General features: G+C 33.5%; 2 protein-coding genes across 2 annotated transcripts in view; one reads left to right on the plus strand and one right to left on the minus strand.

Moving 5' to 3' along the window:
* LOC141328719 (uncharacterized) overlaps positions 1 to 9991 on the minus strand; it is a 107255-nt gene extending 97264 nt beyond the window's left edge. Inside the window, exons 1-2 of the mRNA XM_073835411.1 lie at positions 9934 to 9991; positions 8001 to 9095 (exon numbers count right to left, since the gene is read on the minus strand). Of these exons, the coding sequence (XP_073691512.1) occupies positions 8001 to 9095; positions 9934 to 9991 (1153 nt within the window). The remainder of the gene's footprint in view (positions 1 to 8000; positions 9096 to 9933) is intronic.
* LOC141329561 (uncharacterized) lies at positions 119 to 2810 on the plus strand. Its single transcript, XM_073835473.1, has 3 exons — positions 119 to 256; positions 477 to 560; positions 1217 to 2810. The coding sequence occupies exons 2-3, from the start codon at positions 503 to 505 to the stop codon at positions 2011 to 2013; spliced, it is 855 nt and encodes a 284-aa protein (XP_073691574.1). The 5' UTR covers positions 119 to 256; positions 477 to 502; the 3' UTR covers positions 2014 to 2810.
* Positions 9992 to 13004: the final 3013 nt, after the last annotated feature.

Raw genomic sequence — 13004 nt, forward strand, 5'->3', positions numbered from 1 at the left:
ACTGCCACATTTTTGTTTCAATTCATTTTCTGTATTATTATTATTATTACCGTTCAGTGCCACTAGGGGGAGCTGTAGCATTGGGGTGAGCTTTGTATGCAGAGGTGAATTTCCTCAGAAGAAGCGATCTCTAGAAGAAAAGAAAAAGGAAAGATGCATGACTAAAGTGTAGTCACTAAGCTAAGTCTTAGAGAAATAAGATTAACAAAAAGAAGAAGACTAAAACTAATTCCTCTCTCGGTACGCAGCCAACGAGGTATTGTTTTGTATGTTGTGTTTGTTAAAATAGTTTTATCTTTCAAATTTCTTGCTTTAAGCTAATTGTTTGTTCTGTGCTTTTAGTTTTCTCTGTGTGTTTATGATCCTGACCAAGCTGGATTAAATAAATCCATCAGTTGAGAAAGCCACTGGTTTTTGTTTTGTATGTTGTGCTGTGAAAACAATCTCAGCTAGTGATGCATTTTTCGTATTAGCAGATCAGCTCCTTTCATGCTGCGAGAAGATGAGAGATCCAGAACCCTGCAGAATCAAATGCACTGAAGATACTGAAGAACAAACAGGTCAGTGTCTATTTTTTTTAGTGTCTCTTTTTTTATTAAGTGCTGATGGTAAAGCTTCATGCAGATTCTGAGAAATCTGTAATGCTTCTGCAATAATATAGCTTAAGCATCAAATAATAAGGCAGAGATTCAGACTGAACACAAGAAATAATAATTATTATTATTGCTATAGAGTCCAAGATCGATCCAGAATTCCACTCCTTCAACATCAAATAGCGCTGATGTAGAAAACCAGAAGTATTAATATTATTAGTAACAACACTTTTTAATGCAAAACAACAGTAATTTTATGATTAACAAACCTGCTTCTGGCTCCACCATCTGTAGAACTTAGTGGCTAAACAGTTTTACCTGGGTACTTTTTTCAATTGCATGTAGTAAATAAAAACATATTCAATAGATCTTCCTTTAGAAATATATGATTATTTGGGATTTTTAAAAATATATTTGAAGATCAATGTACCTATTTTTTATGAAAAATAAAATCAGGGATGTGTAATTCATAAAAATGCATCAAAATATTGTATAACAATTATCTACATTATATTGTTATACCAGGGTTTATCTTATGTCCACATTTCTCTTTTTTTTTTTTTTTACTTTACTGGAAGTTACTGTTAAGTTACTGAAAATGAACCATTTTTACTTTCATTTAGAGTTGATTGAAGAAATTGACAAGAATGAAGAACTGAGGGAAGTTGAGGAGAAAAGTCACGTCAAACCTGGAGAAAAACCTTTCAGTTGCTCTCAAGTCCCAAAGAAAATAAGAAAAGAAAGGGCCAAGAAATCTTTCAGCTGCACTCAGTGTGGAACGAGTGTCTCAAGCAAACCAAGTCTTGAGCGTCACATGAGCTTTCACACTGGAGAAAAACCTTATAAGTGTTCACACTGTGACAAGAGATTCAGTTGGTCAACAAATCTGAAAAAACATGAGAGGATCCACACTGGAGAGAAATTGTTCACATGTGATCAGTGCGGGAAGAGTTTCATACAAAAAGGACACCTTACAGAGCACATGAGAGTTCATACTGAAGAAAAACCATTTGCTTGTGATCAGTGCGAGAAGAGTTTCACACAATTGTCAAATCTTAAAGCACACATAAATGTTCACACTAGAGAGAAACTGTATGCATGTGATCAATGCAACAAAGTGTTTCTGACAGCTCAAAACCTGGAGGAGCACCTGAGAGTTCATACAAAGGAGAAACCATATCCATGTCATTTGTGTGGAAAGAGTTTCTCACGTCTACAATGTTTGAAAGATCATCAGAAAATACACACTGGTGTGAGAGACTACATGTGCTTTGAGTGTGAGAAGACTTTTACTACAGCGAGCAATTTAAAACTGCATGAGAGGATTCACACTGGAGAAAAACCTTTTATGTGTTCACACTGTGACAAGAGATTCAATCAGTCAGGACATCTGAAAATACATGAGAGGATCCACACTTGAGAAAAAGCGTATCACTGCACTGAATGTGGGGAGCATTTCAAACATTCATTTTCTGTACAATATCGTAGAAAAAACGATCACAGTAAGTAGATCACTTTCAGATCCGGCTGAAAATAAAACCAGTATGTCTGCTGGATCATTGTTCAGAGTGGCGGCTGGTGCTAAAAAATTTTAGGGGGGCACACACAAAATAAATCACATTGATAATACAGGCTTTATCATCAGTAAAGTAATCATTAAAAATTTGTAATCATCCAAAAAAATATTAGCCATTTATATTAATGTGATTCAGAGATGAAGGCCATAATACTAATGTTATCCACACGAGGGAGCCACAGGATAAATCTCAGTTTAAAGACAGTGAAAATAAATTGATTAGTAGTTAAACATTGTATATAAATTAATTTTCATAAAGTTATATATAGTCGGAAATAATAAGTAACTTATGCAAAAACTGTAAATACTAAATACTTGTAGACCATTAATTGTTTTGACCTAATTATAATGGTATTGACAATATATTTGTCAAGTTGGTAGACATAACTGAATGTATGTCCAATTAAAGAAGGAACACTATCTATCTATCTCTGTGTGTGTGTGTGTGTGTGTGTGTGTGTGTGTGTGTGTGTGTGTGTGTGTGTGTGTGTATGAATATATATAAATAATATTGTATATAATATATGCTTATAATAATACTAACATAAACACTGACAATTTACTTGAAAAAAAGACGTCTATTGTGTAATTGCATCATCTACACAAATCATTGTGCTTGTACCCCGGCGATCGAGTTAAACTGCATTGTTTCAGTTACTCTCTGTGTAGTTGTCCACAACGCTTTGGTGACAGGACTTTGAAATAACAAACAGGGGAAACGATAAAAGGCATGACTTTACCCAAGCTCCATGATTCGTAAGATTGTTTTATTTTTTGCTTCATTTGAACGGCTTGTGATCTCACCAAATTTGGTGGAAATTGCTCTTCGCTCGTTAAGTTCGCCATCATTACTCCGATTGACCGCGCCTCAAGAAAAAAAAAAACTTAAATCTCGCAGTATTTTCTGCTGCTTGGGGCAGAATTTTCAGCGCCGCAAGACCATAAAATTCTGAGAGACTGATTGGCCGCATATTTATTAATTTACCCTAGCAACAGTACATGACTGGCTATTTGGCTGAACTGCATGACAGAAACGATACAAGTCTGTCTGTGGAAATTCACTGCTGAATGAATGTCACTAGGTGGGAAATGTTGTATATGTTTTCATATCGCATGTAGGCACATACTGGTGGGTAAAACCGAATTAAAAAACTTAATTTGTAAAAATACATTTTACATTTTTAGCCCCTCTTATCAGGGAGGGCGGTGCCCCAGCGCTATGGGCCAGCCGCCACTGGGTACCACACACCTTTACTTTTCATCATTTCTTACTTTGGATTTAATTTACAGTTTCACAGATTGAGTTTCTCTTTATTGATCATCATTCCACACACCTTTCCTGCAGTGATTGTGATTATTGTTGAGTTTGCAGCGTTCATTGCTCCTACTGTGATTCTTCTTCAGATCATCTGTGCAAGAAGAGCTGGTGAGCATTTTTGAGATGACTTACAATAATCTGGAACAATCTGCAATCATGAGATTTCAGTAAATGCTTTTTAATTAATTTGAATTATTTTTTAATATTTTGCAGGGAGGAAAAACTCACAGCAACAGACGAAATAGTGATGCTCACAATATTAGAATAATTACTCTCTACTAATAACTAGCCAGGTTACAGCGAGATTTATCTTCATCTCAATGATATTAGGGATTTTTACATGCAGCTTTCAAAGATGTTTTCTTTAAATACTGTACTGAATGCTTTAAATCTAATACTAAATACAGAGCCAGAAGTACCTTTAAGAATGGTGAATGATTATTACCAGAAAAAAGAAAATGAAAAGATAGTCATTTTTCATTACATTTAACTTTATACAGAAAGCTTTTTAAATGTTATAATAGTGTTAATTATCACACTTGCATATGTACACTTTTATTTTGATTTAATTTGTTCACTTCAATCATTTCAATGCAGAGACGGATTCTCATTTATGAAAATATATAAAAGATTGTCTTTTCCACCTACTTCAACTATGCTTCAACATGTTTTTATGTCAAGCACCATATGCAGAAATGTACATTTTATAATTTTCCAGTTTTTTTAATCTTCAAATATGTGCCAAATACTAATTTGAGTATATTTCACATTATAAAAGTGGCATATTCACACTTGATGTTGAGTTATTTTTCAGAAGAAAAAAAAACACATATCTTGGCATAATTTGATATTTTCATTTTGCATTTATTATATATTGTCACATAAACAATTTTGGATTTGAAATGGCAGCATATGAAATTATAAAAGTCTCAGCCTGTTCGCTAATCAAGATTATACATGACATTTGCAATTGAGTATTATGACAATTACTGGCTCTTAACAAATGTCTTGTAATGTGTCTCATAACTTGCTTTCAATAAACAGTATCTGTGAAAAGGACACATCTAAATGGCTCATTTATGTGATATATTGTGAACAGTTATCCACAAACCACTTATTGACCACTGTTTTAGCTTACTATGTTCATAATAGGCCTAAAATAGTTACGGAACAAATACCTCAAAAATGAAAGAGGAATCAAGCTGACAGATATTCTGTGAGAAATAGATTTTATTTGTGCACTTTTAAATTAAGCATTTTGGTAACGCTTTAGATTACAACCCGCAAAGAACTAAATAAGTAAACTGAATTTACAGTGTATGTTTCTGTAATAGTGTACCTTTATAGAACAAACATGTAGGTCTACAGAGAACAGCATGTTCAATTTGGGTAATAAGTGGGAAACAAACCAGATATGCAACCTGCAAAGAACTACATACTGGATTTCCGGGTGTTTGTTTCTGTAATTATAGTGTGTACCTATTAAAGATCTACTTGTAGGTATAAGAGAACATGTTACGTTTTGAAAATTAGGCATAACAACCAGATTTCCGATCTGCAATGAACTGCGCAAGCAAACTGAATTTCCGGTGTTAACAGGTATCTATTCTATTACTGTGCCAGGCATAACTCGTACGTTTTGGTGTATCTATACGTAAGCTTTTTTAAATAAATATACTCTTGTTCCATGTAGTTACAGGGTAAGTGTGCCATCTGCGGGCTGTAAACTAAAGTGGCGTTTGTTCCCCTGTTGATCAACGAAATTACAGAGGTACAATATATGTACCAACGTGACCTCATAATAATTCGTATGTATTTTACTAAAATGTGGTTCTACAAAACGTACATTTATTTACGTTTTTACAGACACTAAACGTACAATACTGACATATATACATAATTTAAACACAATGTCAAAAGGCCGTACAAAAAAAAGTAATCAAAAGAACGATGCGTTTGTAGCGGCAGTCCTGGTTTGTGGTGCAGTAGGATGAGAGCTTATTGTCTTGATCCACTCCTCGAAGGCGCCCTTGTTTGGCGAGTGTGATTGCACTTTTCTGTCTTTCATATTAGTATTACTGTACAGAGCTAGTTAACGTCAGGTTTAGAGGAAGGAGACAACACAAAAAATATTTTTTTATATATTGCAGATGTACTTTAAAGGTTAATAAAGGTTTCAGAGTCAAGGATATCAGCTTGTGTTTATATGTATGTATTGTACATACCCTGTAACGTGCGTTGAACAAGAGGTTAACAATCACCAGATCATCTGCGGCAGATGTCACACTTACCCTGTATCTACATGGAACAAGAGTATATTTTTCCCAGCAATTTTAAAAAGATTACATATAGATAAAAAAAAAAATGATTTAACAGAATAGGTATCTTCTAAGTGTTTAAGTAATACCGTTATAAATTATTTGTTTATCTGTTTGCTACCCCTTTATTTCCCAAACTTAACGTTTTGTTTCCTTATACTTACACATTAATACAAATACGAAACATACACCGTAAAATCAATATATACTTAAATAGTTCTTTGCAGGTTGCATATCTGGTTTGTTAACACCTTATTACCCATTTTTATCATATTGTTCCCTTATATCTACATGTTTGTTCCATAAAGGTAAACTATAATTACAGAATCATACACTGTATGCAGCGTAGTATAGTCTTGTATGGGCGGAATAGCGTTTAGCAATAGCCTACAATTGACCTTATGCACGGAATACTTCCTTGTTTAGTCAAGCCAGCTCAGTCATTTCCGGTCAACTGTACTGTACCTTAATATGAGCGTACTTTGCTCGTTTTCTCTACATAATACATTCACTATTGAAGAAAAGTGTTGTTTATCTAAGAGGACCAAACGTCCATATATACCGTTTCAAGAATGACAAATGCCAGTTTAAAAAAATTCGCGAGTAAATCGGCTAAATATGCGCGAGTCATTGCTATGATTGACAGTAATAACCGGACAAACATCTGACATCTGATGTCAAAAAAAGAGCTTAAATAATTCAGATTAAATACAGAGTAACAAAACTACAGCAGTAACAAGTATGTGCTGGTTAAATATATGCTATTTAATTTTACAGTTCAAGATAAAACTTAAAAGATAAAAAGATTACTAAAAAGATTACATTTTTAAAAGATTCAATTTTATAAAGTGTTTCAAATTCCTATCGATTCATATCGAGTGCATTATTTAATTAATATCCCACAAATATTTAACATATGTGTAGTGAACTATATTAGTAAATAATTCACCCTTAGGCTGTTTGTGTGTGAGCTTAATGACTTTCTGCACTTGCTATACTATATACTTAAGGGCGGTAAAAGTAATACAATTTATTATACTAGTAATTTTATAATAAATCGAAAAGCAAGACGTCTTGAAAATTGAGGGTGTTTGAAAGGCAGTAATAATAAATAATCATCTGCTGCCATCTATTGGTTATAAGCGGTAATTCCACATTATTTTAGCCAAAAACAGACGTTTTCCGTGAAAAGTAATTTTTTTCCGATGCCGTTTTTATGAATGAAAAGTGAGTCCTTGAAGTTTATTTCACAGCTGTAGAGTTAGAAAATAATAAAGGCTTTAAAATATTGTAAGATTTTAAAAATGTGTTCATGATTATGAAGGCAAGTTAGTGATTATCAAAAATATGATGTCCTTGAAGAGAAATATCGCTATAGCTAACGTTAGCATAAACACATTATGATGGTGTTTAGCTGTCAGCATTTAAATGTACAACTATGCAGATACGGAGAGTACGGGATAGCCAGGCTCCGCATTTAAATTATTTAGCTATTTAAATTATGTTGTTAAATAATATGAAACTGAATGTTCACGCCGCTAACATTGTTTATAATGTTGCAATTATATTTTTTCTCAGTTTCTGATAAGAATGAGGCAGTAGATAAGTCTCACGAGTGTCCACCTAAGATATAACACATATAAAATGAGCTTCAGCGGAAGTTTACGAGCTGGCTTATATTTATGCGGAAGTTCTAAAGAACGCTCCGTGCATAAGGTCAATTGCCGAGATTCCTCAGAAATGATTTGAAAACTTACGTTGTAATGCACGCACACGCACAAACGATAAAACTCCTCCGGTTTGAATTTCTACACTTTACAACTATTTACAACATTTAACTGATCTACTTTTCCATTTTCATCCACCTTTTCTCGTCTCCAGAACTTCACGAAACTCCGACTGAAAGTTATAGTCCATTTCGTGCTGGATGACAGGGGTGACTGGAAGAGTCCATGTGTTAAGGGGGAACACATTCTACAGAAACGATTGAAGTGAGCAAATTAAATCACAATAAATTTGTAAATATCTTCTAAGATAATAAACTAACATTTGTAACATTTCTGTACAAAGTTAAATGCAATGATTAGATCAACCACGGTTAGAAAATGTCTGTCTATTAATTGTATTATTTGTGGTAATAATGACGGTCTACTTACTGTGATTGTTTTTTGTATGATTGCGTTGAGAAGATAAATGTTTGAAACGCTTCCCACATTCAGTGCAGTGATACGGTTTTTCTCCAGAGTGGATCCTCTCATGTTTTTTCAGGTCTCCTGACTGATTGAATCTCTTGTCACAGTGTGAACACTTATAAGCTTTTTCTCCAGTGTGGATCCTCTCATGTGCTTTCAGGTTTCCCGAATGATTGAATTTCTTGTCACAGTGTGAACACTTGTAAAGTTTCTTTCCAGTATGAATCCTCTCGTGTTTTTTCAGGTTTCCTGAATGATTGAATTTCTTGTCACAGTGTGAACACTTATAAGGTTTCTCTCCAGTGTGAATCCTCTCATGTTTTTTCAGGTCTCCTGAATGACTGAATCTCTTGTCACAGTGTGAACACTTGTAAGGTTTATTTCCAGTGTGGATCATCTCATGCAGTTTTAAACTGCCCGCTGTAGTAAAAGTCTTCTCACACTCAAAGCACATGTACTCTCTCACGCCAGTGTGTGTTTTCTGATGTCTTTTCAAATGTTGTAGTTGTGAGAAACTCTTTCCACACAAATCACATGAATGTGGTTTCTCTTTTGTATGAACTCTCAGGTGCTGTTCCAGGCTTTGAGCTCTCAAAAACACTTTGTCGCATTGATCACATGCATACAGCTTCGCTCTAGTGTGAATATTTATGTGTGCTTTAAGAGTTGATAATTGTTTGAAACTCTTCCCACACTGATCACAAGCAAATGTTTTTCCTTCAGTATGAACTCTCATGTGTGATTCAAGTAGTCCTTTTAGTCTGAAACTCTTCCCGCATTGATCACATGTGAACGGTTTCTCTCCAGTGTGGATCCTCTCATGTTTTTTCAGATTTGATGACTGACTGAATCTCTTGTCACAGTGTGAACACTGATAAGGTTTCTCTTCAGTGTGAATGCTCATGTGACGCTCAAGACTTGATTTGCTTGAGAAACTCGTTCCACACTGAGTGCAGGTGAAAGATTTCTTGGCGCTTCCTTTCTTTATTTTTTTCTTTTTGGTTTGAGAGCAACTCAAAGGTTTTTCTCCAGGTTTGACATGATTTTTCTCCTCAGCTTCCCTCAGTTCTTCATTCTTGTCGTTTTCTTCAGGCAGCTCTAAATGAAAGTAAAAATGGTTCATGTTCATCAACTAAACAGTAACTTTCAGTAAAATAATAATAATTAAAAAAAAGAAATGTGGAAATAAGATTAAACCCTGGTATAACAATATAATGTAGATAATAGTTATACAATATTTTGATGCATTCTTATAAATTTCACATCCCTGATTTTTTTATTTCATAAAAAAGAGGTACATTGATCTTCAAATATAATTTTAAAAACATTATAGGCAAAAATACCAAATAATCCTATATTTCTAAAGGAAGAACTATTGAATATGTTTTTATTCACCACCTTACTACATGTTTGTAAACTACATTATTGTAAAAAAAATTACCCAGGTAATTGTTTAGCCACTTAGTTCTACAGATGGTGGAGCCAGAAGCAGGTTTGTTTCATTTTGTATTAAAATGTGTTGTTACTAATAATTTTAATACTTCTGGTTTTCTACATCAGCACTATTTGATGTTGAATAAGTGGAAGTCTGGATCGATCTTGCACTCTATAACAATAATAACAATTATTATTATTTCTTGTGTTGTTATTAACCTTTTACATTGTTCGATAATTGAATAGAGTTAGCAGGTAAAACATATATTAGTATTCTGCAACAGTATTATTTTTGCCCGCTGAGTTCTATCTTTTCCCAAAGTCAAGATGTCATGTGACAGCTCTAATTAGTAAAAAAAATAATAATAATAATAATTATTATTATCTGCCTTATTATTTTTATGATTCAACTATATTATTGCAGAGCTCTGCAGATTTTCTCAAAATCTGCTTGAAGCTCTACCATCAGCACTTAAATAAAGAAAGAGAAATAGACACCAACCTGTTTGTTCTTCAGTATCTTCAGTGTGTTTGATTCTGCAGGGCTCTGGATCTCCCATCTTCTCTTTGTCCTCTTTAATAAACTCAGTCTTTGCCGATTTCAGCTCTTCCTCATGATTTGATGCTGATCTTCACTTGTGAACTGATGGGAATATTCCAGCATTTATTGGTAAAACACAGTGGGAGGAGCTTCACTGATGATGCGATTCTTGTGGGAGGAGCTTGACTGAAGGTGAATTGTCAATACAAAATAAAATACATCACTTCAGCTGGCTGAGATAGTTTTCACAGCACAACATCTCCTGTAATTTGCCACTTAAAGATCATTTCATTGAAGACATCAGCTTAATAAATGAGGTGAAAACATCGAGTCGTTTCAGCAGCTGTTAATATTGATGAGCCTCATTCAACAAGCCATTCAGGATCATCAGCTGATCATCTCACTTTATTCTGAGTGTTTACTGCTAGAAACTGATTGTTTGAATCTGATTATTTGATAAAAGCCAATTTCTCACAATATGTATAGGCTAAAGCATAAATAATCCAAAACGAACGCTAAAGTAAATAACGGCTGAACGTAATATAAATGTATGATCTGATAGTTCTAAACAGATTTTATAATAACTAAATTCGTTGCAATGAAGTAATTAGATCATTAACGTTAAATTCGTGTATGTACAGAAAAACCTAAAAAGCAATATTTAAATTATTTCAGTGTCACATTTGATTAATATTTCGCTATATTATAATTTAAGTCTGTTTGTCTCACGTAGCTCAATATATGATCAATAAGCAGTCTCTGATTCAGTATGCTTATTTAAAAAAATACAAATAATTTGATACGGATTTGATCTGCCAAATGTCAAAGTGTAGAAACAAAATAGCGGCAGCAACTTGAGATCGATTCCCCTCACAGATCTTTTTAAACATGACATTCGGCAACAGTTCTCACAGCAAACAATAGCATAGAAACAACATTCAACAAATTGTCCTCACATGCTGGCTGCACCTAGGGTTACCAGTTTTAGGGCACTTGAACAGCACCTGCATTAAATCTAGGCTACTCCATCAGTTTTAGGCAAATATATATATATTTTTTTTATGTAAATATACTAGAGCTGATTAATATTTAATGAATAGAGATTCAAACACCCAAGCGATCTCATTTGTAAATAACAACGATTCTCCATGTCTGTTAAACCCACTCTTTTTTACAGTCTATGGTTAAACCTATTAAGTCTTATCGGAACATTCACATCTGTATTTGCACTGCCAGTGACAGAGGGAGCAGCCATCATGTTTATGTAAAAAAACAGCTTCACAAACAGTCTTTTCAAATACAGTCATTCATATTATCACAGCAATTGACCATATGCACGGATTACTTCCTTGTTTAGTCAAGCCAGCTAAGTCATTTCCGGTCAACTGTACTCTGCCGTAATATGAGCGTACTTTGTTTGTTTTCTCTACATAATCGATTCACGATTGAAGAAAAGTGTTGTTTGTCTTAGAGGACCAAACGTCCATGTATACCGTTTCAAGAATGACAAATGCCAGTTTAAAAAAATTCGCGAGTAAATCGCGGTTAAATATGCGCGAGTCATTGCAATGATTGACAGTAATAACCGGACCAAACAGCTGACAAAATGATGTCAAAAAAGAGCTTAAATGATTCAGACTAAATTCAGATAACAAAACTACAGCAGTAACAAGTTTGTCTTGGTTAAATAAAGGCTATTTGATAGATTTTACAGTTCAAGATAAAACTTAAAAGATGTTATTCAATTTAATAAAATATTTCAAATTCCTATCAATTCATAATTAACGTTAGTGCATTTTTTAATTATTATACCATAAATATTTAACATATTTGTAGTGAACTATATATTAGTATTTACATAATTCACCCTTATAGGCTGTTTGTGTGTGAGCTTAATGACTTTCTGCACTTGCTATACTATAAAAGTAAAAGGTAAAAGTACTACAATTTATTATACTAGTATTTAATAATAAATCGAAAGCAAGACGTCTTGAAAAATATAGGGAGACAGCTGCATAATAAATAATCCTATGCTACCATCTATTGGTTATATGGGGTAATTTCATATTATTTTAGCCAAAAATAGACGTTGTTTTCCGTGAAGTCATTTTTTCCGATGCCCTTTTTATGAATGAAAAGTGAGTCCTTGAAGTACATTTTATTTCACAGCTGTAGAGTTAGAAAATAATAAAGGCTTTGAAATATTGCAAGATTTTAAAAATGTGTTCATGACTACGAAGGCAAGTTAGTGATTATCAAGAATACGATTAAGATGTCCTTGAAAGAGAAATATGATAGCTGGCTAACGTTAGCCTAAACACGTTATGATAGTGTTTAGCTGTCAGCATTTAAATGTACAACTATGCAGATACGGTAAGTATGAGATTACCAGGCTCCGCATTTAAATTATATGTTGTTAAATAATATGAAACTGAATGTTCATGCCGCTAACATTGTTTATAATGTTGCAATTATAATTTTTCTCAGTTTCTGATAAGAACGAGGCACTAGATCAGTCTCAAGAGTGTCCACCTAATATATAGCACATATAAAATGAGCTTCAACGGAAGTTTACGAGCTGGTTTATCTTCATGCGGAAGTTCTAAAGAACGCTCCGTGCATAAGGTCAATTAAAGATCATAGTTTGAATATAAACATTGATGTCTATGGTAGAGATCAAAATAGAGCACGTCTTTTGAAAGTAGTTGGCGCTTCAAGTAACGTTTGTGTCGATTGCATTGTTTCGCCACTATAGAAACAACTGTTAAAAAATGCATGCATTGAATAGAGATTGATTCAAAAAACGCTAATTCATCCAGTAATGTTTTTATGAGCAAGTAATTTATTCAAACCAGAATACTATAAATTGGTGTATTATATATATATATATATATATATATATATATATATATATATATTCTAAAATGCAAATATTATGTATTAAATGATTAATAATTAATTTAAATGAATTAAACACATTTAAATATACTGCAGCAATTGATATTTTGTCTCACGTTATTTTGCTTAGTTTA

Source organism: Garra rufa, chromosome 1 (assembly GCF_049309525.1).
Source record: "Garra rufa chromosome 1, GarRuf1.0, whole genome shotgun sequence".
Taxonomy (NCBI): Eukaryota; Metazoa; Chordata; class Actinopteri; order Cypriniformes; family Cyprinidae; genus Garra; species Garra rufa.

Coding starts and splice junctions, on each gene's coding strand:
- LOC141329561 (XM_073835473.1), top strand. CDS start 503: ATGAGAGATCCAGAACCCTGCAGAATCAAATGCACTGAAGATACTGAA. Junction 561..1,216: donor AGATACTGAAGAACAAACAG/GTCAGTGTCTAT, acceptor ACTTTCATTTAG/AGTTGATTGAAGAAATTGAC.